This window comes from Canis lupus, chromosome 8 (assembly GCF_048164855.1).
Source record: "Canis lupus baileyi chromosome 8, mCanLup2.hap1, whole genome shotgun sequence".
Lineage (NCBI taxonomy): Eukaryota > Metazoa > Chordata > Mammalia > Carnivora > Canidae > Canis > Canis lupus.
The window spans coordinates 41,045,976-41,072,805 of NC_132845.1; the positions used below are offsets into that span (position 1 = coordinate 41,045,976).

At 53.7% G+C, this 26,830-nt stretch overlaps 3 protein-coding genes and 1 long non-coding RNA gene across 8 annotated transcripts; 1 reads left to right on the top strand and 3 right to left on the bottom strand.

Moving 5' to 3' along the window:
* Positions 1-3,275: 3,275 nt before the first annotated feature.
* Positions 3,276-15,189, bottom strand: SEPTIN12 (septin 12). Of its 2 annotated transcripts, XM_072835650.1 has the most exons (10): positions 15,030-15,189; positions 14,472-14,653; positions 10,728-10,853; positions 10,552-10,633; positions 8,810-8,947; positions 8,530-8,647; positions 8,346-8,441; positions 4,663-4,759; positions 3,730-3,781; positions 3,276-3,638 (listed from the first exon to the last, which is right to left on the bottom strand). In XM_072835650.1, exons 2-10 carry the CDS (start codon positions 14,629-14,631, stop codon positions 3,434-3,436), a joined length of 1,074 nt encoding a protein of 357 aa, XP_072691751.1. In that variant the 5' UTR covers positions 14,632-14,653; positions 15,030-15,189; the 3' UTR covers positions 3,276-3,433. The 2 variants fall into 2 exon arrangements, with proteins under 2 accessions (XP_072691751.1, XP_072691752.1); XM_072835651.1 differs by lacking the exon at positions 10,728-10,853.
* On the top strand, positions 14,968-21,117 carry SMIM22 (small integral membrane protein 22). 3 transcript variants are annotated; one of them, XM_072835655.1, is made up of 5 exons: positions 14,968-15,207; positions 15,740-16,088; positions 19,665-19,823; positions 19,931-20,016; positions 20,513-21,117. In XM_072835655.1, the coding sequence occupies exons 3-5, from the start codon at positions 19,691-19,693 to the stop codon at positions 20,717-20,719; spliced, it is 426 nt and encodes a 141-aa protein (XP_072691756.1). In that variant the 5' UTR covers positions 14,968-15,207; positions 15,740-16,088; positions 19,665-19,690; the 3' UTR covers positions 20,720-21,117. The 3 variants fall into 3 exon arrangements, with proteins under 3 accessions (XP_072691756.1, XP_072691757.1, XP_072691755.1); XM_072835656.1 differs by lacking the exons at positions 14,968-15,207; positions 15,740-16,088 and adding an exon at positions 19,354-19,507 and having other exon boundaries at positions 20,163-21,117; XM_072835654.1 differs by lacking the exons at positions 14,968-15,207; positions 15,740-16,088 and adding an exon at positions 19,354-19,507.
* On the bottom strand, positions 15,406-16,778 carry LOC140638403 (uncharacterized). The gene is made up of 3 exons (XR_012035458.1): positions 16,304-16,778; positions 15,930-15,981; positions 15,406-15,463 (listed from the first exon to the last, which is right to left on the bottom strand). It is a non-coding gene; the product is annotated as an uncharacterized lncRNA (long non-coding RNA).
* ROGDI (rogdi atypical leucine zipper) lies at positions 20,664-26,551 on the bottom strand. 2 transcript variants are annotated; one of them, XM_072835652.1, is made up of 11 exons: positions 26,445-26,551; positions 26,302-26,373; positions 25,516-25,604; positions 25,267-25,321; positions 24,528-24,608; positions 23,652-23,747; positions 22,363-22,461; positions 21,904-22,017; positions 21,770-21,819; positions 21,535-21,661; positions 20,664-21,244 (listed from the first exon to the last, which is right to left on the bottom strand). In XM_072835652.1, exons 1-11 carry the CDS (start codon positions 26,487-26,489, stop codon positions 21,203-21,205), a joined length of 870 nt encoding a protein of 289 aa, XP_072691753.1. In that variant the 5' UTR covers positions 26,490-26,551; the 3' UTR covers positions 20,664-21,202. The 2 variants fall into 2 exon arrangements, with proteins under 2 accessions (XP_072691753.1, XP_072691754.1); XM_072835653.1 differs by lacking the exons at positions 26,302-26,373; positions 26,445-26,551 and adding an exon at positions 25,954-25,976 and having other exon boundaries at positions 25,267-25,316.
* Between the last annotated feature and the right edge of the window lie 279 nt (positions 26,552-26,830).

Consider the following 26,830-nt stretch of genomic DNA (forward strand, 5'->3'; position numbering starts at 1 on the left):
GCTTCCAGAGTTGGAGGTAAAGTCGTCGGAGGAAGTGCTCCACCGGCATGCACTGGTGACCCTAGATTGCTGCAGATCCTAACTTTCTGGGAAGGGCAAGAGCTCATATTTCACACAGTACAAAAGGAGACCAGAGTAAAAATTAAGTATCTCCTTCCCACTCTTGACCTCCAGCGCAGCTGACCTTCCCAGAAGCAACCATTTGTTCCAGGGTCATCAGAATCTTCACAGAGCTGTTCATGTCTCCTGTGCTGCCATCTGCTCTACACTGTTGCTCCTTGTGTTCCTCTCATCATGTCCTCAGGCAATCAGTCTGTATCTGCACAGAGTCAGGGGCTCAAATTTGACAGGCTGTGGGCCTGCTCTTTGCCACCTCCCCGTCCTCGTGTCCTCCCATGCTCTCTCTGTCTCCTGGTTCATGCTGCTCCAGCCACAGAGGCCTCCTTGCAATTTCTTGAACGTGTCTAGCATACTCCTGCCCCAGGGCCTTTGCACTAGCAGTGGCTTCTTTTCCCTCTGTGTGGAATGCTAGGACGCCAGTTATCTCTGTGGCTTATTCCTTTACTCCTTCACATCTTTACGCAATGTTCTCTTCCCAGTGAGGCCTCCCTAACCCTTTCCTCCGATCGTAAACCCTGGACTGTCCTGTACCCTTTCAATGCCTTACTTGGTGCCCGAGTACCCATCACTCTTCAATATGCCCCTATTATGTATTTGTTTTGTTTATTAGGATCTTGTCCCACCTACAGGCAAGCCCCTGAGGGCAGTGACTTGCTTTTGTTCCCTGCTGAACCCTTAGATCTGTATTGGGCTCTAAAGATCTGCTAGTAGAATTAACACAGGGATGATTATAGTGCTGCCTCAATTTTTTTCTTCTTCCAGCTTTATTGAGATATAATTGACAAGTAACATTGTATAAGTTTAAGGTGTACAACGCAATAATTCGATACACATATATATTGTGAAATGATCACCATAATAAGATTAATTAGCACATCTGTCACCTCACATAGTTATCTTCTTTTGAGTGTGGTGAGAACATTTAAGATCTGTTCTTTTATTTTTTAAAAATTTTTATACATATTTATTTGACAGAGGGAGAGAGAGCAAGCACAGAAAGAGAGGCAGAGGGAGAAGCGGACACCTTGTGGGCCAGGAGCCTGATGTGGGGCTCTATCCCATGACCCCGAGACCATGACCTGAGCCAAAGGCAGATGCTTCACTTACTGAGCCACTCAGGTGCCCCCACGATCTGTTCTTTAGTGACTTCCAAGTATACAATACAGTCTTGTTAACTATAATCACGATGCTATATAGTAGATCTCCAGACATTATTCGTCTTATGACTGAAAGTTTGTAGCCTTTGACCTGTATCTCCATTCCCACACACACTCCAGCCCCTGGCAACCACCAGTCTACTCCATTTCTATGAATCCAGTTCTTTTAGATTCCCCATATAAGGAACGTCTGGGTGACTCAGCGGTTTGGTACCTGCCTTCGGCCCAGGGCTTGATCCTGGAGTCCTGGGATCAAGTCTCACATCAGGCTCCCTGCATGGAGCCTGCTTCTCCCTCTGCCTGTGTCTCTGCCTCTCTATGTCTCTCATGAATAAATAAAATCTTTAAAATTTTAAAAAAATAAAATCTTAAAAAAAAGACTCCCCGTATACGCGAGATCATACAGTGTTTGTCTTTTTTTTATTATTTTATTTATTTATTCATGAGAGACACAGATTGAGAGGCACAGACACAGGCAGAGGGAGAAGCAGGCTCCATGCAGGGAGCCCGACGTGGGACTCGATCCCGGGGCCCCCAGGATCACACCCTGAGCCGAAGGCGGCACCAAACCGCTGAGCCACCCAGACTGCCCAGTGTTTGTCTTTACTTCATTCTTTTTCTTCATTTAAAATGAAATTTGTTTACTCAAAAAAAAAAATTTGTTTGAGAGAGAGTGCAAGTTGGGGGAGGGGTGGAAGGCAGAAGGAGAGGGAGAAGCAGACTCCCCACCGAGCCAGGAGCGCAGGATGCTGAGATCATGACCTGAGCCAAAATCAAGAGTTGGGGGGATCCCTGGGTGGCGCAGCGGTTTGGCGCCTGCCTTTGGCCCAGGGCGCGATCCTGGAGACCCGGGATCGAATCCCACATCGGGCTCCCGGTGCATGGAGCCTGCTTCTCCCTCTGCCTGTGTCTCTGCCTCTCTCTCTCTGTGACTATCATAAATAAATAAAAATTAAAAAAAAAAAAACAAAAAACAAAATCAAGAGTTGGACGCTTAACCAAATGAGCCACCCAGGCACCCCCTAAGCAACGTGAATTGCTGAGCCCAAGGGTGTGTTGCAGACATCGCCAGATTGCCTGCGGCTACTATTAACTTTAGGAATGTGCTCTGTCCCTGTGCGGCAACATGCCTCTGAGATGTTGGGTGTGGATGGTATGGGTCCCCACCGCCCCCGGGGGTTCCTCAAGGCCTGTGGGCAGGTTTGTGAATTTGTAGGATAACTGGCTCTGAGGCAGGCGCTCTCGGGTTTGTGCATTTAACAGCCGTCCTGTCCAGTATGAGGCCGATATAACTCTATCCTTACTTACAAAGACCTCCCAGCCTGATAGGGACACTGGCCTGAAAACAAACCATGTCATACATATAGAGTGGGCAGTGAGTATGTCAGTCAAGGAGGGCATCGTGCAGGAGGCACCTTTTAGCTCCCGTGATGGTTAGCTTTAGGTGTCGACTTGACCAGGCCAAGGGATGACCAGGGAGCCGGCAATAATAAGACATTATTTCTGGGTGCCTCTGTGAGGGTGCCTCGGGAAGAGATCAGCATTTACTTCCGCAGACTGAGCAAAGAGGATCACCCTCCCTAATGGGGGTGGGCATCGTCCACCTGTTGAGAGCTCTAAAAGAGCAGAGAGGCAGAGGGAAGGATGCATTTCCTCTGCCTGCTTGAGCAGAGACTGCAATCTCCTCCCCGTGCTGGTCTGTGCTGGTCTGTGCTGGTCTGTGCTGGTCTGCCAGCACAGGGCAAAGAGGAATGCAGGAAGGGGAGGCACAGAGTGTGAGGAAGATAGCCGAAGATGGGGACTTTTTAAGGGTGTATGACACAGGGCCAACCCTGTGCCAGGAAGGTCGGCAGCAAGGGCAGAGCCTGATTTGAACTTGGCTCTGGTTCTGGGGCAGAACGGGCCGGTGGTCCGTGGCAGGTGCTCCCAGGTCTTCAGGACTCCCTTAGGCCTGGGGTCTCACAGTTATTGAAGAAAAGAAGCAGACTTTTATTGGAGGATAGTTCAAAGAAATCATTTATAGGATGCCTTTTGTTTTCAAAGCACAGGTTTTCAAAAAAAAGCAACGTCGAACTTTAATACATGCTCTGGTACACAGGTGTGTGCTGGGGGCTGCCAAGGACACAGGAGTCCTGAGGACCTGGGTGCCCCGATGCTCAGTACGCCTCGTCCTTGGCATCGTCCTGGGCCTGCTGGCACACCTTCAAGGACCGGGGGGTGGCCGGGCGGCCTGCGGGGGTCGGGGCCAGGTTCACCCAGCCGGGCCCCTGAGGCAGCAGGTGGCTCTCATTGAGCCTGCAGACACGGTAGTTCTCGTAGTGCACGTTGTGGGTGATGTCCTTCAGATCTTGGAGGTGAGAGCTGGATGACGAGCAGTGGTTGAGCCCCTGCTGCCACAGCAGCCCCCCTGGGGTCCCTGCATGCCCCGCCCCCAGGCTCCCTGCACCCTCACCGGATAAGCAGGTCCCTCAGGAGGGGAAACTCACAGTGTGCCATGTTCTCCACTGCAAGACAGGACACAGAGCACTGGCCCTGTCCCCCCTGCCCCGCCCCTGATGAGCACCCAGTCAGCACCCACTGCATGCTGCGCACCCTCAGGGTCCATCACAACCCTTTCCCCACAATCCCCGCTCTGATCTCACCTCGCATTCATTCATTCACTCATTCATTCATTGCTTTGTCCCCAGTGCCTGGTACAGGTGGCTCCCTACCAATAGTTGAGTCAATGATCCACTAATCATTTAGTATTGTACACTTGATAATCACTGTATTACATTATATACCATATGCACCGTGTATTTTATATTCTCTTAGTAATTATATGGATAAGTTGGGGGCTTGAGCCCTGGCTGCTCCTCCTTCACTTCCCAGTCTCCCCCTCAGCTCCCTCACGTGGCCCTGTCTCCCACCCCACTTTCTCCCACCTATCACTGTCTCATCAGCTCTATGAGGACAAGAACCTTGTCAGTCCTGCTCTCAGGAACCACATATAGTCTGCCTGGCACATAGTAGACCCACAGTAAATTCTGGTGAGTGCGTGGGGTATCTTCTGGGTGCTGGGCATTGTGCAAAGTGGTGGCCTGCCCTGTCCAAACACTTCCATGTGCAGATGTGTGTGGTTCATTCACTGCACCAAGGCGACTGGCCATGACATTCCTGTTATCATGATGCCCATTTTACTGCAAGGAAACAGGTGCAAAAAGTTGGGTAACTTGTTCGAGGCCTTCCAGCTGCAAAGAGGGACGTGATCCCAAGTCTGTTTCCTGACTGTGGGCTTGCCCACTCTGGGCCCTGTGATGGGTTCTGAGGGCGCCAAAGGCAGTAGGATGTGCCTGGATTTTCACCCCACCCTCACCTACGTTCCCTGCAAGGTCCCTGCACTAACCTTCAATGATGCCCCACTTGGTCTTCCGGCCCAGGACACACTTCCCATTCACCAGGTGCTCTCGGTCAGCCCCAACCACGGCAAAGGGGATCCGGTCCTGCAGGAGGATATGAAACAGAAGGGTTGGCCCTGCCTGGGTGGCAGGGAGAGAAGCCGCTGTGGTGGGGTGGGAGAGGCACACTGTCTTTTGTAGGGAGAGAAAGTGGTAGGAGCAGAGATCTGAAGTCGAAAGACATGGGGCGCCTGGCTGGCTCAGTTGGTGGAGTGTGTGACTCTTGATCTTGGGGTCATGAGTTTGAGCCCATGTTGGGTGTAGAGATGACTCAAAAATAATATCTTTAGGGCACCTGGGTGGCTCAGTGATTGAGCATCTGCCTTTGGCTCAGGTTGTGATCCTGGGGTCCTGGGATGGAGTCCCGCATCAGGCTCCCTGTATGGAGCCTGCTTCTCCCTCTGCCTGTGTCTCTGCTCCTCTCTCTGTGTCTCATGAATAAATAAAATCTTTTAAAAATAAAAGTAAAATCTTAAAAAAAATCAAAAGACACCAAATCTGATCAATGGCTCAATTTCCTCATCTGTAAAGTGGGAGTCAGAATAGCATACACAGGGATCCCTGGGTGGCGCAGCGGTTTAGCGCCTGCCTTTGGCCCAGGGCGCGATCCTGGAGACCCGGGATCGAATCCCACATCAGGCTCCCGGTGCATGGAGCCTGCTTCTCCCTCTGCCTGTGTCTCTGCCTCTCTCTCTCTGTGTGTGACTATCATAAAAAAATAAAAAAAAAAAAACAGAATAGCATACACAAGGGCTTTGTAAATGTCTGGGAAGGTTACCCTGAATCACATTAATCTTATCATCTTGCTGGTGTCCCATCTCTTACCGGGGAAACAGGAACTGCTATCACCATCATCAGTTTTCTTTTTTAAATTTTTTTTTTAATTTTATTTATTTATGATAGTCACATAGAGAGAGAGAGAGAGAGAGGCAGAGACATAGGCAGAGGGAGAAGCAGGCTCCATGCACCGGGAGCCTGACGTGGGATTCGATCCGGGGTTTCCAGGATCGTGCCCTGGGCCAAAGGCAGGCGCCAAACCACTGCGCCACCCAGGGATCCCCATCATCAGTTTTCATGAGGGTTAAGAGACACAACTTTGTAACCCAGGGCTTGGCAACCTATGGCGCATGAGCCATATCGGGCCTGCGCCCGTTTTCCTGAATGTCTGTTGGCACATAGCCTGTCCATTCATTTAGCCTGTCTACACTGCTTTCGTGCTGCCACAGCAGATGGCAGGGATCATGCGGGGCTGCCTGGCCCACAGAGTCTAACACATTTACCATCCTCTGGCCATTTGAAAGAAAAAAAAAAGTTTGCTGAGCCCTGTTGCAATTTCTAGTTGTTCACTTCACTTGTGGCCAGACTTGGAGACTCACATTCCTAAACCCCAAAGTGCCACCCCGGGTCTGTATTTGTTTCTAAGAATTAATTGGTAACGAGGAACAAAGTTGATGCTAACAACAGCAGATATCTATTGTGTGCTTATTATGCATCAGCCTGTAGCAACCCCTCCATGAATGTTAGGCATCTGGATGGTTTTGAGGTGTTGGGTTGGTTTTCCTTGTAGTTCCAGTTCTGTTCCAGCTGCGGCCGGGTGGCTGCCTTCACAGGCCCCAGGACCCAAAAGCAGAAGTTGGTGAAGGTCAAGGCTCTCTGAATGTTTCACAGGAAATTCTGTTTGTTGCACCAGTGGGGACAGGAAAGAGGGAATGTGTGGAGACATTGGGTACCAGAAGGGAAGCTGGGCCTCCAAGTCCGGATGTGAGGTTTGCTCACTGCACAAAGGCGAATGGCCATGAGGCGGGGTAAGGCTGCAGCACAGGCTAGTAGGACCTACCTGCTGGGGAGGGAGTCAAGGCCTGGGGTCAACGGATGATGAATCCCAGGCCTCACCAGGATCCTTTGCAGGATACAGACAGAATGACAGTGGACGCACCTCAAGGACAGCAAGGTGGGGGCTTGGAGTTGGAATTTAGTTGATTTGGAGAAAAAGAAGACATTAGCTATTTTTTGCCTCTCTCCTGTCTTGAAACAGCTTTGTTGAGATTAAATTCACGTGCCACAAAACTCACCCTCTCAAGGGTACAGTGGCTTTAAAGGCATAGTTGAGGGGATCCCTGGGTGGCTCAGTGGTTTAACGCCTGCCTTTGGCCCAGGGCGCGATCCTGGAGTCCTGGGATCGAGTCCCACATCGGGCTCCCGGCATGGAGCCTGCTTCTCCCTCCTCCTGTATCTCTGCCAATCTCTCTCTCTCTCTCTCTATGTCTATCATGAATAAATAATCTTTTAAAAAAATAAATAAAATAAAGGCACAGTTGACAAGACTGTGCAACCATCACCACCATCTTATTCCAGAGCATTTTCTCTGCCTGGGAATGAAGCCCTACTCTCATGAGCAGTCACTCCCCATCCCCTGCACCCCCACTCCCTCACCCCGGGCCACCCCCCCCCCCCACTTCTGGCAACCGCTAACCTACTTTCTGAATCTATAGGATTTGCCTATTCGGAACACTTCAGAACAGAATCATGTAATATTTATCCTTTTGTCATCTGGCTTCTTTCACTTAGCCTGATATTTTCCACGTCCATTCATGGTGGTAGCACGTTCTCATTCCTTTTGAAGGCTGAAGAATATTCCATTGCACTGATATAGCAGATAACGTTCATCCACATCGACATGTGCATCATTTCCACTCTTTGACTATTACAGATATTTCTGCCACGGACATCTGTGGACACGTTTTTGGGTAACCATAGGTTTTCCTTTCTCTGGGGAGTGGAACTTCTGCTGGGTACTCTGGTAACTTAGCGTTTAACCTTTGCAGGAACAGCCGGATTATTTTCCAAAGTGGGAGTATTTTGTTTGACACTCCCGCCAGCGGCGCTGTGCAAGTTCAACTTCTCCAGGTCCTCACCAACACGTGGGGTTGCCTGTCCTGTTGATAACAGCCATCCTAGTGGGCATGAAATGGTATCTCGTGGTTTGGATTTGTGTTTCTCTTAGGACTGGCGATAGCGAACCAACATCTTTCCACCTGCTTATTGGCCATTTGTTCAAATTCTTTCAGGGAATGTCCATTCAAAACCTTTACCCAGGGGTGCCCGGGTGGCTCTGTTGGTTAAGCATCCAACAAGTGATCCAACAGCTCAGCTCTGGGTCTCAGGGTCATGAGTTCAAGCCCTGAACTGGGCTCCACACTGGATGTGGAGCCTACATTAAACGAACAAAAATAAAAAATAAAAAACAAAACAAAAAAACAACAATCACTTTTGCCCATTTCTTTTTTTTTTGTTTTTGTTTTTGTTTTTGTTTTTTTTTTTTTTTGCCCATTTCTAAATTGGGTTATCCTTTGTTGTTGATTTGTAAAAGTTCTTTATATGTTCAGGATACAAGTCCCCATCAGATATATCATTGCAAGCATTTTCTCCCATTCTGTGGGGTGTCAATATGACCTATTTCTTGCTCACTTTTTAAGTTTGTGGCTATATGGAGAGTTATACCTGCTGGGAGTATGTGAACTCCCCGCCACCCCGCCCCAAGCTGTTAGATGAATCTTGAGATGGAAAGGATGAGTGGGAACAACATCACCTCAGTCCCATCAGCCTGCCCACCCCCCCCATGGCCTCCTACCCGGATTTTGCTGTTAAGGATCCGGTCATTGGTGTCCTCATCGAAGGACTTCTGTGGGTACACCTCGATGCAGTGACTCCTCAGGTTGTGCTGGATCTGGGGACGCGGGTGACCTCATCTCATCCTGGGCACTGTGCCTCCTTCTTGCCCCCACCAACCCCATCGCCCTGGGCACCCAGATCACCCTTTGCCTGAAGGTCTCTCGCTCCTCGATGGTCAGGCTGTCGGCCCGGGCTATCACAGGCACCACGTTCACGGCCCGGCACAGCCGCTGTAGGAACTCAATGTCCAAGGGCCGCAGGCTGCTCAGGCAGGGTGGCAGAGGTGGTGGTGGCAGTGGCGGCGAGTGTCTGAGCGAGGGGGTGCCAGCCGCAGCCCGCAGCCCGAGCTGGGGCCTCCTCCTCCTCCTCCCCTCCTCCCTGCCCAGGCAGGTGGCCCTCCCCCAGCTGGCCCTGCCATCTCACCAGTGCCCAGTGGGCGGCACGAAGTACACACAGCAGTGTACCCGGGTGTCGGGGATGTGGCGCTGGCGCGTGATGAGGATCTCCTCTTGCAGGTACCGCTCATACTGTTCATTGATGTAGCCTAGGATGGGGTCCCAGCTGGGGCAGCAGACGGCCGACCTCAGAACCACCCCTAGGAGCCCCGCCCCAGCCCCTTGCTGGGAAGACTAATCACCCCAGTTGGCCTGGGATGCAGGACTTCTAGTCTTGTACAACCTAAGGCCCTCGGTTACCCAAGCACCCTCCTCCTACTCCCCTGAATCATCAGAAAGGCCCCTACCATTCTCAAGCTGACCCTCAGCTTCCTTCTTCCTAAAATGGGATCAGTAAGGGTGCCTACTTTGCAGGGGTGTGGTATTAAAAGAGAAATTGTCACAGTCTGGTTCAAAGCACTGCGGGCGCTTGGCCCCATTGCCACAAGGATCTCCTGAGTCCTCTCCCTTGGTCCCTTCTTCCCCTGATGGGATATTGTCAACACAGCACCCCAAAAGAGCTTTTTAAAAATAGGAGTCAGAGCATATCCCTTTTCTGCTCAGTGGGCAGTGGCTAAAGAAAAGCCGAAGTCCTTACGTGGCACTACCAGGCCCTACATCATCCCGCTGCTTCCTGACTGCCCTCCCCTCTTCCTCTCCCTGTCGCTCACACATGGCCAGCCATACCAGCCTTCTGAGAACAAACGCACCTCAGGGCCTTTGCACATTCTCCTCTGCCTTCAATACTCTCCCCTTGCATGGCCACATGGCTTATTCTCTCATTTCCTGGCAGTCTGCCCAACTGTCTCCTTATCCGGGAGGTCTTCCTTGATCTCTCCATTTAAAACTGCGATCCCCCTACAGCTCCCTACCCCTTTCGCTCTCAGAAACAGTCCCGCTTGGATGATAGAGTTTAGGCTCACGCTGTATATAGCAGATTTCTTGTGTTCATTGCCCCCCTCCCGGGACGATGTACATTTCATGTAGACAGAGATGTCCGTCTGCCTTGTTCATCGCTGTATCCCTGGCTCTGGAACAGAGCTCGCACATAGTAAGTGCTCTGTGAGGCACTGTGTGCAGGGTTGGCTTCCTGGGAACACGGGCAGAGCAGTCCCACAGGGCTCCGAGCTTAGAGGGGTCCGCACTTGGTTGAATGTTCTGTGGTGGTGGTTTTACAATTCTTAATACTTTTTGAATAAGGGTCTTCACCTTTTCGTCTCACTGGGTCCCCACAGATTATGCGGCCAGTCCTGACTGTGTGTGTGTGTGTGTGTGTGTGTGTGTGTGTGTGTGTGTGTGTGTGTTACTGACCACTCTCACAGGTTTTGGCTCTCACTGAGAGCCTAGAACAACTCTGCAAGATGCGTGCCATCATCCCCAAGTTACAAAGATGGAAACTGAGGCACAGAGAGCTGCCACAAGCATTTCCAGGTTACATAGCTGGAAAGTGGTCGAACCCCGTGGTGCTGACTCTGGAGTTGGGCTTCTAGTCCCTGCTATCCCGTAGCTTTTACTGAGCACCTACTACATGCCAGGCAGCAAGCGCTGACCTTTGCACATTTAACTCCCCTCAATCTTGGAGGGATGGTTGCACACACCCATTAAACAGACGAACAAACTGAAGCTCAAAGATGCCACAGCCGGGTTAGGTTGTTTCCCAGAGGCCAGGGGGGGCGGGCGCAGGGAGAGGGACAACCTTGGGCTTGACACCCCACCCCCTTGGGGACCCACCACTTGTCGTTGTTGATCTGGTCTCCAAATCCAGGTGTGTCGGTCACTGTCAGCTTGAGCTTCACGCCTTTCTCCTCGATGACTGTTGGGGGTGAGGGGGAAGCAGAGTGGGAGATATTGGCCAGGGTGAGGTGGGGTGGGGTGGGCAGGAGTGGGTGGGGGTGGAAGCCACTCACTGTGCGTCACGGAATGCAGCTTCAGTGTCTGCGGCGTGGGCGTCCCCAGGTTTGGAATGTTGGACTTCCACACCTTGGACTTGAAGAGGGTGTTCACCATTGTGGACTTGCCCAGCCCGCTCTGCCCTGGGGGTAACCAGAGGACAGCCACGGGGGTGGACATCTGAGGCCGCGCTTTTCAGGCTCTTACATCATTTTAGAAGGTGAGCAGTTTTCTAAGCATCACATACTTACAGAAGAGTGGGTCCCCCACTTTTCAGGGTCCCCCTCAGGGCTTACCCCTTCTTTTCACTGAGGCAAAATTCACACGATAAAAAATTAACCGTTAACCATTTAAAGCCAACAATTCGGGGATCCCTTGGTGGCTCAGTAGTTTAGCGCCTGCCTTTGGCCCAGGGTGTGATCCTGGAGTCCCGGGATCGAGTCCCACATCAGGCTCTCTGCATGGAGCCTGCTTCTCCCTCTGCCTGTGTGTGTGTGTCTCTCTCTCTGTGTCTCTCATGGATAAATAAATAAAATCTTAAATAAATAAATAAATAAATAAATAAATAAATAAATAAAATCTTTAAAAAATAAATAAAGCCGACAATTCCGTGGCGTTTAGTACAGTCGCAGTGCTGTGCACCCACCAGCTCTGTCAAGCTCCTGTTATAAAGACGACCGCAGACCCCAAATGGCATCACTTAGGCCAAGTCCTCAAACAAAGGCTTAGTTAGCATCTACCCAGCTGCAGTTCCCAGCTCCCCCAGAAACACAGTCTTAACTGTAGCTCAGGAAGTTTGGGGTCAGCACCGGTAATGTCAACTGGGCCTCTGCATCCCTCAAAGGAAGATGAGCTAATCCACCTAAGACCCTCTGCTTGTCTCCTAAGAGAAAGCAACCTTGCCTGGAACAATCTTTCCTTTTGCTAATAACTTCCTTGCCTCCTACCCCCTTATAAAAGAACTTCCATGCTGCACAACTCCTTGGACTCCTCTATTCTTGCTGGATGGGTTGCTGCCCGATTTATGAATCATGTAATAGGGCAGCCTGGGTGGCTCAGCGGTTTAGTGCCGCCTTCAGCCCAGGGCGTGGTCCTGGAGTCCCAGGATTGAGTCCCATGTCGGGTTCCCTGCATGGAGCCTGCTTCTCCCTCTGCCTCTCTCTCTCTCTCTCTCATGAATAAATAAATATTAAAAAAGAATCATGTAATAAAACCAGTTAGATCTTCGAATTTACTAGTTTGAATTAGAAAAAAAATATTTTTATTCAGGGCTTGAACTCATGATCCTGAGATCAAGACTTGAGCCAAAAAAAAAAAAAAAAAGACTTGAGCCAAGATCAAGAGTTGGGCACCTGATTGAGCCACCCACGTGCCTCTGAATTTTGTTTTTTAACACACAAAAACATTTGCGTTGACCCCAAAAGAAACCTCACGGTCATCAGCGGTCCCTTCCCATTCTCTCTCCTAGTCACTCTATCACCCCTGGCAACCACAGATATGTTTTGTGTTTCTGTAGATTTAAATATTCAGGCCATTTCATATAAATGGAATCATGTGATATTTGTCCTTTTGCTGGGGACGCCTGGGTGGCTCAGTGGTTGAGCTCTGCCTTCGGCTCAGGGTGTGATCCCGGGCTCCTGGGATCGAGACCTACATCGGGCTCCCTGCAGGGAGCCTGCTTCTCCCTCTGCCTGTGTCTCTGCCTCTCTCTCTGTGTCTCTCATGAATAAATAAAATCTTTAAAAAACAATTTGTAAAAAAAAAATTGTCCTTTTGTGTCTGGGTGGTTCCACTTAGCGTGTTTTCAAGGTTCATTCACATTGTACCAGGCATTGGTGCCTCTTTCTTCTTCATGGCTGAGGAATGTTCCATTGTGTGAACAGACCATGCTGTGTTTATCCATTCATGCTGATGGGCAGCTAAACACATTTCACAAATTATTATTATTATTATTTTACAAATTATTATTATTATTTATTTAAAGATTTATTTATTTATTCATGATAGACATAGAGAGAGAGAGAGAGAGGCAGAGACACAGGAGGAGGGAGAAGCAGGCTTCATGCCGGGAGCCTGATGTGGGACTCGATCCCGGGACTCCAGGATTGCGCCCTGGGAAAAGGCAGGCGCTAAACTGCTGAGCCATCCAGGGATTCCCACATTTCACAAATTAAACAGCAGCCTATCAGAGATGGAACACAGAGGTCCCCCCAAGTCCACTCATGCCCCAGCTCTGTAACTATGAGCCCCCACCTCCAGGGACAGTCATTTTCCTGAATTCTGTCAGCAAGGAGTGGTTCTGCTCACCCTCATCCTAGGGAATCACACAGCACGAGCTCTCTCCTGCCTGGCTTCTCTTGCGTGACACTATGTGGTCAGATACCCAGGCTCTCTGTGGTTGTAGATGGTCCACTCTCCCTGCTGTAGGAACTTCTCAAACTCTGTGGACCACACCTGGCAGGAGGGAGTGGCCTGCCTCATAATGCAGGACACACCTTTGTGTGCGAAACTGACATCAGGGGCTGTGCTGTGCACTACGGGGTGGGAGTGGGGTCACACGTGGCTCCTGCCGTGGCTGCTACGGCAAAGCTCAATTGAGGCGTGCCATCAGTGGAAAATACAAACCAGATTTTGCACACTTGGGTGTGCCAAAGAGAAAGCAAAGTTTCTCATGGACAATTTTTTTATGTGGATGATGACGTGTCATGGTCACAATAGTATTTTGGAATATTCTGGGTTAAATACAATAAATGGTTAAAATTAATGTCTCGGGGATCCCCGGGTGGCTCAGTGGTTTAGCGCCTGCCTTCGGCCCAGGGCGTGATCCTGGAGTCCTGGGATCAAGTCCCACATCAGGCTCCCTGCATGGACCCTGCTTCTCTTCCCTCTGCCTGTGTCTCTGCCTCTCTCTGTCTGCCTCTCTCAGGAATAAATAAATAAAATCTTAAAAAAAATAAAATTAAATTAATGTCTCCTGTTCCTCTTCACTTTTTAAAAGGTGGCTCCTGGAAATTTTTATTTATTTTATTTTTTTTTTTAAATAAAGATTTCATTTATTTATTCATGAGAACACACAGAGAGAAGAGAGAGAAGCAGAGACACAGGCAGAGGGAGAAGCAGCCTCCATGCAAGGAGCCTGATTTGAGACTCCATCCGGGGTCCCCAGGATCACACCTGGGCTGCAGGCGGCACTAAACCACTGAGCCACCGGGGCTGCCCTCCCGGAAATTTTAAAAATTACGTTATATGGCTCCTGTTCTTTTTCTACTGGACAGCACCACCTCAGAATAATACTCTTTGTTGGTGCTACACACTCTGGCATCTCATGTTCTGTTGTATCTAGTTTATTTTGTGAAAAGAAAGTGTTTTGTTAAGTGAAATTAATTTTGCATCTATAAAAATGCAATTCCAGAGAAACTCCTGAACACCAGGCTCTGTGCTAAGTCCGATGAGGAGAGGAGACAGAGAGGGGTAAGGAACCCGGCCCCAAGGTCACGCAGTGGTAGGTGTTAAGGGCTGGGACCACGATCTGGGTCTGGGTGTTCACCACTTCCTGCCACAGTCTCCCCTTTTATTGCTCGGTCTGGGTTTGGCTGGGGCTTCACAGGTGATTTTTGTCTTTTAATGCCTCAGCATTTTACAGATTTTCAACTGTGACTGTTATCAGACCCACTTTACAGATGGGGAGAATGAAGTGACATGCCCAGGCCCCCAAGGTTCCATCCTCTGGTCCTTCCTGTGAGGCCCTACCCCTCACTCACCCACCACCATGATGTTGAACTCAAACCCCATCTTCATGGCCTTGATCTTCAGCTGGTCCAGCACAGCTTCGATGCCCACATAATCAAACATCTCGCAGGGTGGGGTCCTGGGGCTGGAGGGTCTTGATGAGCCGGGGGAGGACTGCCTCAGGGGATCCATGGGGCCAAGGGCACAGCAATGCCTGTCATTCAGGTGAGTGGGGAGAAGGGGGTCACTGGAGCTCCAGAGGGGGCCCCCTTGAATTCTCATCTCTGGACTCTGGCTCCTGAGCTCTGCTGCTGGGCACTGTCACAGGTTATACCCTCTGATCTACCCATCTTCCGCGGCTCAGTGTCTCGTGGGCCTTGGTGTGAGGTACCTGGAGGAGCTGCCTTTCAGGGGAGCCTGAACCCCCTCCTGAGATGCACAAGCCCACGCATCTGTTCCTCCCCACCCCCAGCCACCCATGGCCCATGCAGGATCCTTGCACCCCCCGCAGAATGTGGCCAGCCTGGCAAAACCCAGGGTCTGCACCCACGGGGACAGACAGAAAGACAGAAGCAACTTCTGTGTGGCACCTGATGGCCTTGGGTCTCTGAGGGAGCTTTGGGGGGCTGCCCTGTCCTGGCTGACGCTGTCCGTGTGGTGAGGGGGAGGCACACGCTGACAGTTAACTGAAGAATCTGAACTCCACCCCTCTCCCCTCACGGGGGCTGGGGTGGGCTCCTCTCCAGCAGGAGCTGAGGGTAGGGACAGGTAAGCTCCCCGGGGGTCCTCTCTGAACCTTAGCCTAAATCCTTACAGTGACCCTGGTCGCATGTTACAGACAAGAGCCCAGGGCCTCTGGGCAGTTCCTTTGCCCAAGGTCACCTAACTGGGCCAAGCGGGCTTTAGCCGGTCCCTCTGACTTCCAAACTCATCATATCCCTTAACCCCTCTGTGCGGAGAAGCCAACCTGTGACCCATAGCTGGAAAGCAGAACATCCGTGCATGGTCTTTGGTCCGTCCATTGCTGGTGCCACAGTTTTAAATCGCCAGCATTGAAAAATCAAAAGATTGATTTAGGACATATTTACCCCACACGTAGTCTGTGCCTAACATTGCTCTTGGGGCCCTGGGATGGTAGCTTATTTAATAATCATCCCAGTGTTACGAAGGCAGTGCCGTTACTACCTTCCGTTTACAGAGAGAGCCTGAGCCAGGTGTGCATGGTCACCTAGTGAGGAAAAGGCAGGGTGGGATCTGAGTCCACGTGCTCACCCTCTAACGCTTCTTTTCTTGTTCGCAGGAGCATCTAGATTTCCAGTGTGTCTTACAGAACGTAAGCCCTGACAATTCTGGGCCTAGCCCATGGCTGATGAGCTGCCCTCGTTAGCTGCCATGAGCTTGCCAGCTTGCCATAGTCCTCACCCCTCTCTAGTGTGTCCCTGACAAGACATTTCATATTCCACATTCTGCTTACCTAGTTCTTTCCTCACCTGTTTCCTGGCACAGAAGCCATCCTCGGTCCCAGATGTTGGCAAACATTTTCTGTGACAGCCCAGATAGTAAAGATGTTGAGCTTTGTGGGTCATAACATCTCTATTGCCCCTTACCGTCCAGCCCTGCTGTCCTAGCGGGAAAGCAGCCACAGACAGGTAAGGGGTGTGGCTGTGTGTCTGTAAAAATTATTCACCAAAGCAGAAGGTGGCTTGCTGCCCCTGCTCTGCCCACTGGAACCCACTAAGTGCGCCCCAACCCACTCACCTCCACCCTCCTGAGCCCTGAACTAGCCTTCTGTCCCTCTCTACCCATGCCCTGCTTTCCTCCCCCTCAGCTCCTGCACATTTGATAACAGAGGCTCAAACTTTACCTCCAAGACTTGAAGCTGGGAGTGGGGCTGCCCTGGAACATGCTTCCATTCCCAAAAAGAAATCTCTCAAGCCACGAGTCCACAGCTCTTGAGGGATATAGGAGTCTGGGCTCCTCATCAATGCAGATGAGAATGTGTTGACTAGGGACACAGGGTAACTGGGTGACGGGCATTAATGAAGGCACATGATGCGACGAGCACTGGGTGTTATGAGACTGATGAATCACTGAGCTCTACCTCTGAAACCAGTAATATACGGTATGTTAATTAGTTGAATTTAAATTAAAAAAAAAAAAAAAAAAGCAAAAGGGAACGTTATGCATGGATGACCAGACAGTATTGGTGATTTGTGGACTGGCCTTAGGCTGAAGGAGATTCGTCCCCTGGAAATGTCCCCTAAGAAAAAATAAGCCTCTCTGAGGAGAAAACACCCCCCCAACACACACCGCCCCCAAGGCCATTGCATGTGAGTGGCGATAGGATTTTGAACAATTGGGGAAGAAAAGAAAAAAAAAAAGCAAGCCTCAGTGGGTGGCCACTAGCATTGCAAGCGGGATGATGATCAGGTTTGCAGAAATCAGGGGTCATCTGCAAGGTGCTCTTGGCCCATGTTGATTGGGAAAAGCCCAGGGTAAAGTGATCTAAGCAGTGCAAGCATGGCAGGTGAGCCCAAATGTATACACAGAAGGCTGGAGGCAATCCTACCCACAAACTGGGTGAGTGATACACGGCCAGCCAGTGCATGTTTCTAGAACACCTCATTGGGCCAAGGAAGTGCTTATATGAATTATTCCATTCAGTCTGCCCTGAGAAGGGGCATACTATGTATACACCCATTTTACAGAAGAGGATACTGAGGCACAGAGGGTCAGGGATTGTGCCCCAAGGTCACACACTGGTGGGTGTTCAGGGCTGGGAGCAGGATCCGAGTCTCAGGGGTCTGACCCACCTGAAATACGCCTGGCCATGGCCTCCCCATCATTGCTCTGCTTGGGTTTGAGGGCTCTAATGGTGGTTTTTGTGTTTTAGGGGCTTGGAATTTCCCAGATTTTCTTTAATGAAGTTTCGCCTCCCCCTCCCCACCAGGGGAAAGTCTTACTTTCATAATGAGAATGAAAAACAAGAAACAAGGCACCCAGGGGTCTGGACAGAAAGGCTGAGAGTCAGCAGGGAGAGGAGCAGACTGAGGGCCTCCTGCCCACTCAGCCAGGCCAAGTGGTGGGGGACGGGGCCACGGTTGAGAACCCCATCCCTCTTTTTAAAACATTTTTTAAATTATTTTTTTTTAAATATTTTATTTATTCATGAGAGACACAGAGACAGAGAGAGAGAGAGAGAGAGAGAGGCAGAGACACAGGCAGAGGGAGGAGCAGGCTCCATGCCGGGAGCCTGATGTGGGACTCGATCCCGGAACTCCAGTATCCCGCCTTGGGCCAAAGGCAGGTGCTCGCTCAACCACTGAGCCACCCAGGTGTCCCCACGTGTAACTTTTATTTTATTTTATTTTATTTATTTATTTTTTAAGTTTTTTTTTTTTTAATTTTTATTTATTTATGATAGTCACAGAGAGAGAGAGGCAGAGACACAGGCAGAGGGAGAAGCAGGCTCCATGCACCGGGAGCCCGACGTGGGATTCGATCCCGGGTCTCCAGGATCGCGCCCTGGGCCAAAGGCAGGCGCTAAACCGCTGCGCCACCCAGGGATCCCCCACCACGTGTAACTTTTAAAGGAACTACCCGACTGCTCTCCACAGTGGTGGGATCCCCATTTTTGCAATAACACTCTAGTTGTTTCGAAACTACCCTGCCTCTGTAACGGGGATCTGAGATCTTGGAATGGGACGGAGGGATTGTAAGGTATGAGAAGGGGACCCAGGACAGGAGACCCTACAATATGGTGGTCAAGGGCTCTGGGATCTGAATACCTGGGTCCCAGTTCCGGCTTCTCTGGCCACTCTGGGTACAGTTGGCAGCATCATGGCCTCGCAAAGATGTTTTCATCCAAATCCCTGGAACCTTGAGCAAATATGTTACCTTATGCTGCAAAAGGACTTTGCGGATGTCACTAAGGATTCTGATGGCGAGATCATCCTGTGGGCCAATGTAATCACAGGGGTCCTTTTAAGAGAGGACATGAGGATGGAAGCAGAGACTGGAATGAATAAAGGAATGTGTGTGGCCACAAGAAGCTAGAAAAGGCAAGAAATGGATTGTCCCCTAGAGCCTTCAGAAGGAACACAGCCCCACCAACCTGTTTTACCCTCTGACCTCCAGGACCCTAAGACAATAAATTTGGATTAAGTCACTATGTGTGGGGTAGTATGTTGCAGCAGCAGCAATAGGAAAGGAGTACATTAGGTGTGTGACTTGGGTTGATTGCCAAATTTCTGAAGGCTGTACTTTTCATACCGGGAAGTGGGAAGAACAGTAATAGTCACATGAGGGTTACCGCAAGGACAAGTCCGGTAAAGCACATCTAGTGTTTGGTGCGGGGCCTAACACTAGCTGATTGGTTCTCCCCGGCTAGACCACAAGCACAGGAAATTGTGTCCACCTAGTTTCTGGCCAACCTCAAGTGCTGAGCAGTCTCTGGCCCTGGTGGGCCTGGATGCATCTATGTCAAGGGGAGAGTGAGAAATGCCCTTCCGGTCAGGGTCGGGGCCCCAGGCCCCAGGTTCCAGGGGTAGGGGTAGAGGAAGAGCTCGTTTGAGAGGATAACCATTTTGTCCTAAGGATTACGGTGAGGATTAGAATATGGAAAACAAGGATGCCAAAGACTCCTAGTATCTCCCCACTTGGCCAGGAAGGGGAGGTGGAATGGAAACCACGTACCCCTCCCCACTCTCCCTCCAGTCTTCACTCATGAAGTCCACAGCACCCCAGTGCACACTGTGTTCCAGGCTGCTTGGTTTGGTCTATTGAGAAAAAAGTGAAAAATCCCCAAATAAGAGGCTTTCGGGTCCGTGGCTACCTCCCTAGGTCACACAGCACCTGCTGGTGTTGGGAGGTTGTAAGCACACCTACTAGGGCACAGGCCCCGCCCTCTGGAGTCCGCCATTCCCCCCCCCCAACCGTGGGAAGGGTGGGACTGGTTGCCAAGGAGCAAGGGCCTCGGGTGGCAACTATCACGAATCAGGAAGCAGGAAGTAGTTGGTGTTCTCAGGACCTGGGACCTGCCTGACTGGGGGAGCTCCGCGGCTGGGGGGTGAGGCCTCTGGGGGGGAGCGGGAGGAGACAGGGTAGGGGCCGAGGGGCGGTGTGGGAGAGAGCAGGGGCAGGGCAGGGGCTGGCCTGCGGGAGGCCTGGATGTGGCCCAGCCCTAGAGAACAGGGTTCTGAGGTACCCCTGGGGGGCCGGGGCAGGTGGCGTCCAGAGGCCTGGAGCTGAGATGGATTTGGCGGAAGACCTGGGGAAGGAGCTGGAGACCACAGCCCAGGAAGTGCTGGGAAAACTGAGGAGCCATACGCTGTTCCAGTCCAAGTGGGACACCGCTGCCCTCATCATCTTCCTCATCTTCCTTGGTGAGTGTGGCCTTGGCCTCTGGCCCCCGTCAGCCTCCTGTCCTAGACCTGGCTGAGGGCCATACCTGGACACCTGTCCCACCTCCGAACACCTGTTCCACCTCCAGGCACCGTGTTGCTCTTTCTGCTGCTTGTTTGTATCCACTGTTGCTGCTATAGCTGCTGCAGCCGCCGTGTCTCCAGACCCCAGAAGGTGAGCTCCAAGCAAGTGAGCCCCACTGGCCCCCCCAGGCTGGGCGGGCGCCAGGGGCGGCCTGGAACTGCACTGGGGAGAGGAGGGTGCCGGGGCTCCCGCGGAGAGGGGCTGGTGGGGCACACACCAGCATGCGTCTCTTGCAGGTACACCCCAGGGGAGTGGATAACTTGGCCCTGGAGCCTTAACACAGCGAGCCCCCAGCCCCCCTGCCTGTGGGTCCTGCTGGGCAGCAGTGACAACGCCTCGTTTGCCCAGAGCCGGAGTCTGCGGTGTGTTCTGAGCTTCCCGGCCAGGGGCGGGCAGTGTGGGCACTCCCTGCTTTATCCAGATGCCCACCTGCTCCCTCACAGCTCTCGGCCAGCAGGACTGTTCCCAGACCCCAAGTAACCTGCTCCAGGTCACACAGCAGCTGCTGACAGGAGGGGAAGCTGGGCCCCATCCAAGTCAGGGACCGGAACCCCCAGGCTGAAACCTCATCCCCCTGTCCACTCAGCTCCTTGGCAGCCTGGAGGACCCCTCGAAAGGTGGCACGGTGAGGCCAGGGGCTCAGTCATTGGGTATCCCACCCAGCTGCCAACTATCAGGGATCCCCAGCCTGGGCCCCACTCACTCAGAAGGACGGACAGACAGACAGACGCTCCAGGTAAAGTCAGATGATCTTTATTTCCTGGAGGCCTTGTCGGGGACATGGAGCAAATAAATGCGAGGGCGCCACAGCTCATGGTGGGCGGTTTCCATCTGCCCTCCTGGCTCACAGCTTAGGGCCGCCATCCCCTCCTCACCCTCCACGGGCTGCCTCTCATCATCTTGGGGCAGCTCAGAAGGCAGAAAAAGGATGGGGAAGGAGAGCCCTGGGCCTGGCCCCACCCTGGGTCCAAAGGTTGCCACTGTGCAAGGAAGGCAGGGTTTGGAATGTGGGCCACCTCTGGGCTCTGCCTCCCTGACCGCCCACCTTCCTGACCCCCCGCTCCCACCCCTGCAAAATGAAAAGCAAGCCAGCGTCCCTGTCTTTCAGCGTTTCCAGTGTTCATTTCCATTTGTGCAAATGTGATGGACAGGATGGGATAAAGAGGGAAATAAATAGTCCATGCTGCCCGGTTCTGGCTCTGGCCAACATTCCTGGGGGGACAGGGGAGGGAGACAAGGGCCATTTCCCTGGGGGTCAGGCTCTTGGGTGTTCTGCTCAGAAAGGCCTGTAGCTCCAGTAGCTGGAGAACACAGAGATCTGGGGGAAGGAGAGAGGTGGGGGGACATGGTGAGTGGCGGTGCTAGGGGGCTCAGCCCCTGCTGTACCCTGTAACCCAGGTGAGACTTCAAGATCATTCAAGGGCACTATGTCACGGAAAGGGCATGGTGTGCATGAAGAGCACAATGGACCTTAAGATTTTGGGTGCTTCGGAGGTATGACAAGAGCCCCTGGAATCCCTCCGAAACAAAAAGGCTTAGAAGCCTGCTACCTGGCTGGCCCAACCTGTCTGAGAGGCCCACCCCGACCCTGCAGTCCCCACAGCCCACCTTATCCTTGAGTTGCTGGCAGAGCTGCAGGGAGACAGTGAAGAAGACTAGGGCGTCGTTGAGCCATGGGATCACACACTCCACCTTGTGCACGTGGCTCACCTCCAGACGCTGGGAGCCCCATTCACTGGGGGGAGAAGGAGGGTCCCTGGGGGTGGCCCGACCAGCCTGGCCCCCCAGCCCCCAAGATGCAGAAGGTTGTGGTGGGCGGGGTTCTCCAGGGCAACATACTTACAACATGGCCCCAGGGCTGTGGAGCACGGCGCCTCCAGCTGGGCGGAAGTTCTAAGCAGAAGAGACCAGACTGGGTCAGGCCGAAGAGGCTGCAAGGCACTTGGGGGTGGGGGGGGCAAGTGGGGTCCCCCTCACCTTGGTGGAATTGGGCTGCAGGGCGTGCAGCTGGTACACGGTGAGGCAGAGCTTGTTGAGGTTGATGTAGACGTTGACAAGCAGGTCGGAGGGCAGGGCAGGGGCAAACATCCGCTGGGGACAAGGCAGGATGAGGGCCAGGCAGTCACAGCTTCCCCAGTACCACCTAGGGAACCCCATCCCCGGCCCCTGGACTGGAGCTTCCAGACTCTTCCCAGGTGCCCCGAGTAGCTTCCTATACCAGGCTTGGGAACCACTGACCCAGACCAAGGGTCTTTGGGGGATGCAAGATGGAAGCCAAGGACCTTATCCTAGAGAACTGCATAGACCTAGGAACTCCGATTGACAACAGTTTGGGGTTTCCAGGACCCCATCGTACCCATGTCCCTCCCAGGGGCAAGCTGGGCTCCTCAGTGGGAAGTTCCTCTCCTGGAGCAGGGGCTGCCTTAAGGTACTCACCGTGAGGCCACTGGCAGCGATCTCAGGCAGAGTAAGGGTGGCTGGGGTGGTGAGGCGGTTGCGGGCTCTGGTCAGCTGCAGCATCACAGCATCCATCAGCTGTGGGGAGGGGGCCGGTCACAGGTGCTGCGAGGGCAGCCCCCACGTCCCGCACCAGGGAGTGACAAAGTCACGGTGGCTCCCAGCTCCTGCCCTTGGTGATGACAGTCTTGAGGCCTGAATTTCCCCAGTGTGGGACTTGTTAAAGTTGCAGATATTTGGGCTCCAGCTGCAGGGGCAGGGCAGGACATCTGCACCGTTGACCCTCCATCCAGGAGGTTTTATTGCATGGGATCCTGGGTGCTGGTCCAATGGGGAATGGAAGATCCCTGGAGTTAGTCTCAAGGGCATGAGAGCTTTGTGGATGAGGGTGCAGGCAAATAAGGAGCCAGGAAAGGCTTCCTGGAGAAGACGATGGGATGGCTAAGTTGAGGTCTTAAGGTGGACACTAGCCCTATTTTCACAGGTGAAGCTCCAAAGAGGTAAGGTCCCATGGCTAGTAGACAGTGGAACCATTTGAAACTCTTCTTTTACCACGGACCAACGCTCTGGCTTAGACTCCGTAGAGCCCCAATTTTCACTGATTCCAGTTGTTGCCATGGGGATGGGGGTGACCGGGAAAGGGGAGGTGTGGGGGCTGCACTCCCTACACCCAGTTGTACACCCTACAACTGGTCACAGTTCTGGGGGGGACCTTAGTCCACCTGGTTCTAAGTTTTCATATGAAGACCCAGAGGTCCAAAGAGGGTAGGTGAGTCACCTGAAGATACCTAGCAAGTCAGGGACAGAGCTAAAACATGAATTTGGGGCACATAAGCTCAGCTCTTCCCACCACACCCCGTGAATTCACTTTGCTAATTACAAGGGTTTCTCTATGGCCAGTAGTACTACTAGCAGCTGTTGTTCACTGAGCATTTGTCAGCAGCTACCTCACCTGCATCGTCACATCTGATAGTCACTACACCAAGGTCCCCTTTTATAGGTGAGGAGGCACAGTTGGGCTAAGCCAGTGACCTGAAATTGCACAGCTTACAGTGGAAGCCTTGAGATCAGAACCCAGGTCTGAGTCTGGAACCTGGGCTGTGAATCATCTGACTGTGGCTGGATGGACATGCGTACACTGAGGGGTGATAGGTCGATCATCAGCTGTATCTGAGGATGTAGGGGCAGAGCTCTCCAGGGGCCTGGTCTGGGGTCAGGGCCGGGGGTGGGGGGTGGGGTGTGCCCCCCTGTCCCCTCCAGCAGCTCACCTTGAGGACCTCTGCTCCTGTCCTGAACTGGTAGCTTTCATCCCGGTTGGCAAGGAGGTACATAGCCTGGCTTACGTGGTTCCTGGCATCCTGGATCTGAAAACAGTGCCCACCGAGAGGTCAGCGGGTGGGGCCTCAGGAAGATGAGATGCCAACGTCAGAGCAGCCACGGTCTCCGGTGCTCTAGAGGACAGGCCGTCACCTGAGGGGCCATCCTCCTTGGAGGGGTGGGGTGGCTACCGCCTGCCTGACCCATCCCTACCAGCTATCAGCTCTGGGCTCTCCAAAAGCCAGGCCCTGACTGGGTGCTAAACATAACAGCACAGACCGTGACAGGCTTGCCGTTACACAGCTCACCTTCTAAAAGAGAACAGATGGCAGCAGAGTAAAGGCACAAGATAACACCACACTGAGTGACTTGCACAAAGAGGGTGAGTCTGCAGGACGGTGTGTGTGTGGGGGCTCTTTTCACCCAAGTGATGAGAAAAGCAGGGAGAGAGGGCTCCAAGGCAAAGGCCCTGGGGCAAAGACCAGCTGGTCCAGCGAGGGGGGAAGGGGCAGGTTTCAACCACACAGGAGTGGATAGGGAGCATGGATGTGGCCCCCAGGAGCCACTAGAAGCCCCAGGAGGCTCTGGGAAGGGGACAAGGACCCCCATGGTTCCTATGGGGGTCCAGGGGCCTACAGACAGGATAGGTTTTCCACCTCCCACAAGCCGCAGCACTCCCTGCCCCAGCTCTGCTGCTAGGAAACAGCCTCCCAGGCTTGCTGCGGCCTGAAATCCCCCAGGGCTGCCCTGGGAGGCCTCTGTGCTGCTCGGGCCTGCCCCGGCCTGCCCTTGTGGCTTGAGCCTTGGCCGGGGAAGGGCCCAATTACCTGCTGCAGCTTCCACTGCTTGTCCTCTCGGAAGGCAAAGTGCAGCAACTGGTTGTTCCGCGGGATCTTCAGGTTCACGTCCTGACGGGCAAGAGTGTATAAGCGGAAGGACACCCTCCTGCTTTCGGCCACCCCAAGCCTTGGACCAGGGGGCAGAGACGGGTGTGTGTGCTCAGGTCCTGGCCATTCCAGGGGGCAGGAGATCTGGCCATTTGGGGTGTGCACAGGGAGGTCAGGAAACAGGAACTCAGGCTCCAGAGAAACCACAAAGAAATGAAAGGGAAAAGAGAAAGGGAAGGTGGCCTCAGCCGGGGGGAGGTGTGACTGTGGGCAGACAGGACCCATGGGTCCAGGCCAATGGACTGGAAGAGAGGCACCTTCCCCCACATCTTGGCGCCTGGCACGGACGGGAGCTCAGATGTTGGCGGATTCCACTTTGAATTGGGGCCAGCCTAATCCAGCCATTGCCCACGCTTCACTGGGCCCAGACTCAGGGCCGGGCTGTGTGCAAAGCATCCTCCTTCCTGTCCCTCTCATTGAAGCCACACGCCAATTCCATGAGGAGGTTTGGTGGGGTGGGTTGTTATTTTACAAATGAGGAAACTGAGGCCCGGAGAAGTCAAGATCCTGCCCAGGGTCACAGAGCCAACTGGTGGCAGAGCTCAGCAGGAGGCCCCCATACTCTTCCCCCCTGGATCCTCCAGCAGCAGGGAAAGGGAAAGAGGGCTGGGGGACTCACCGCCTGGCTCAGCGCGTCCCCTTGCAGAGTCAGCACGCCCTTCACCTGGTCTGTGCTGCAACACGCGGGGGTCAGAGCACTGCTTGTGGCCGCCTTCTGCCACCACCTAGCCCTCCCCGCAGGCTGCCCCTGGCTGTCACAGGATGGCCCAGCCGGTCCCACAGCACATGTGCACCCTCTGGATGTTGGGCCTCTCCTGGAGGGCATCCCAGGTGTCACCCCTCTCGTTTCTGCTCAGCCCTGGCTCACCTACAGCTGCCAAGGATGAAGTTCTCCTGCTTGGCAGGCCCCTCGGTGGCGGTACCAGAGCTCGGCAGAGTGAAGCGTAGAGAGGCCTCCTGCAGGGACAGAGGGGAGTAGGGTAAAGTTCACCCAAGCCGGCTCACCACCCACCCCTTCCAGAAGCCCCGTTCCTGGGTTGGCCAGGGGAAAGAACAAGGTGGGCTAGTTTCACCCGAACACCCTATCCAAGCCTCCGGGGCACCTTCCCTGTTTCGCCAGCCCCTCCCCCGCCACCTGAGTTTCAGGTCCTACCAGAGCGGATAGCTGTTCTTTCCACATTCCCTGAACACCCACCTCCTGCCCAACTCAGGGACATAGGACAGAGGTGGCCCCCTGGCTGGGGAGCAGAGTCAGGGAACGACGCTAGTCGTGGCAACCTGAAGTTCTGGCCATAACAGGCAATACCTGGGCATTTCTAGGAGTTGGCTTATCCTCACCACAGCCCCGTGAGGCCGGTACTGTGATCTCGTTCTTGCGAAAGGGAGGCCCCAAGAGATTGGGTAAGATGCTGGAGACCTTGAGACCACAGCTCCAAAGGAGGCCTTCCTCGACCCCGACCGCGACCCCGACCGCCCGGCCCGGGGCTCATTCCGCTCCCCCCTCCCACCGCAAACGCAGCTGCTTGTGGTTAGGTGGGCAACTACGCAGCGGGGCCCGACCGGCCGCCGGGTGCCCGGGGCAGGGCCTGCTGTGCCCGCTGCGCGTCGCGGCCCCGGCCGGCGCTCGGGGGCGGGGGGCGGGGGGGGGTCTTACCTTGAGGATGTCCTGCAGCTGCCTGAGCACCGCGTGCACCTCGTCGTGCAGCAGCCAGCGGAACTCCTCCTCCTGCGGGGACAGCCCGGCCGTCAGCCGCCCGCCGCCCCCCGGAGCCCCCGCCGCCCGCCCGCGCGCCTCACCAGCACCGCCCGCTCTGCCGCCGTCGCTGCCATCGCCGCCGCCATCCCCGCCGCCCGCCGCCCGCCCGAGGCGGGGTCCGCCGGCCGTGAGTGCGCCCGCGGCGTCCGGGCCCAGCCCCTCCCCCGCCGCCGACCGGCCGAGCGGCCGCCCAGGGTCAAGCTGCCTGCGGCGTGGGGCCGTCGCCGCCACCCGCCTCCGAGCTGTGCGAGGGGCGCCGCATCCACCTCAGCTCTCCGACGCGGGCGGCGGCCGCTTGTCCCGCCCCTCCCTGGCTCTGATAGGGCGCCCTGCTCCGCTCGCGCTCACTGATTGGCCGGCGGGGTGCCCGGCTTTCATCGCCCCTGGCGATTGGCCGGCGGGGCAGCCTGTCCCCGCCCGGCCCCGC

Excerpts from the sequence above, each read along its gene's own strand:
- SEPTIN12 (XM_072835650.1), bottom strand. The coding sequence starts at position 14,631 with ATGGATCCCCTGAGGCAGTCCTCCCCCGGCTCATCAAGACCCTCCAGC. Across the intron at positions 10,854-14,471 it reads GTTCAACATCATGGTGGTGG|GGCAGAGCGGGCTGGGCAAG; the intron begins GTGAGTGAGGGG and ends GGTTACCCCCAG. Across the intron at positions 3,782-4,662 it reads CAAGTGGGGCATCATTGAAG|TGGAGAACATGGCACACTGT; the intron begins GTTAGTGCAGGG and ends CCTGTCTTGCAG.
- SMIM22 (XM_072835655.1), top strand. The coding sequence starts at position 19,691 with ATGGATTTGGCGGAAGACCTGGGGAAGGAGCTGGAGACCACAGCCCAG. Across the intron at positions 19,824-19,930 it reads CATCTTCCTCATCTTCCTTG|GCACCGTGTTGCTCTTTCTG; the intron begins GTGAGTGTGGCC and ends TTCCACCTCCAG. Across the intron at positions 20,017-20,512 it reads GTGTCTCCAGACCCCAGAAG|CTCCTTGGCAGCCTGGAGGA; the intron begins GTGAGCTCCAAG and ends CTGTCCACTCAG.
- ROGDI (XM_072835652.1), bottom strand. The coding sequence starts at position 26,489 with ATGGCGGCGGCGATGGCAGCGACGGCGGCAGAGCGGGCGGTGCTG. Across the intron at positions 24,609-25,266 it reads GGGACGCGCTGAGCCAGGCG|GACGTGAACCTGAAGATCCC; the intron begins GTGAGTCCCCCA and ends CTTGCCCGTCAG. Across the intron at positions 22,018-22,362 it reads TCGCTGCCAGTGGCCTCACG|CGGATGTTTGCCCCTGCCCT; the intron begins GTGAGTACCTTA and ends CCTTGTCCCCAG.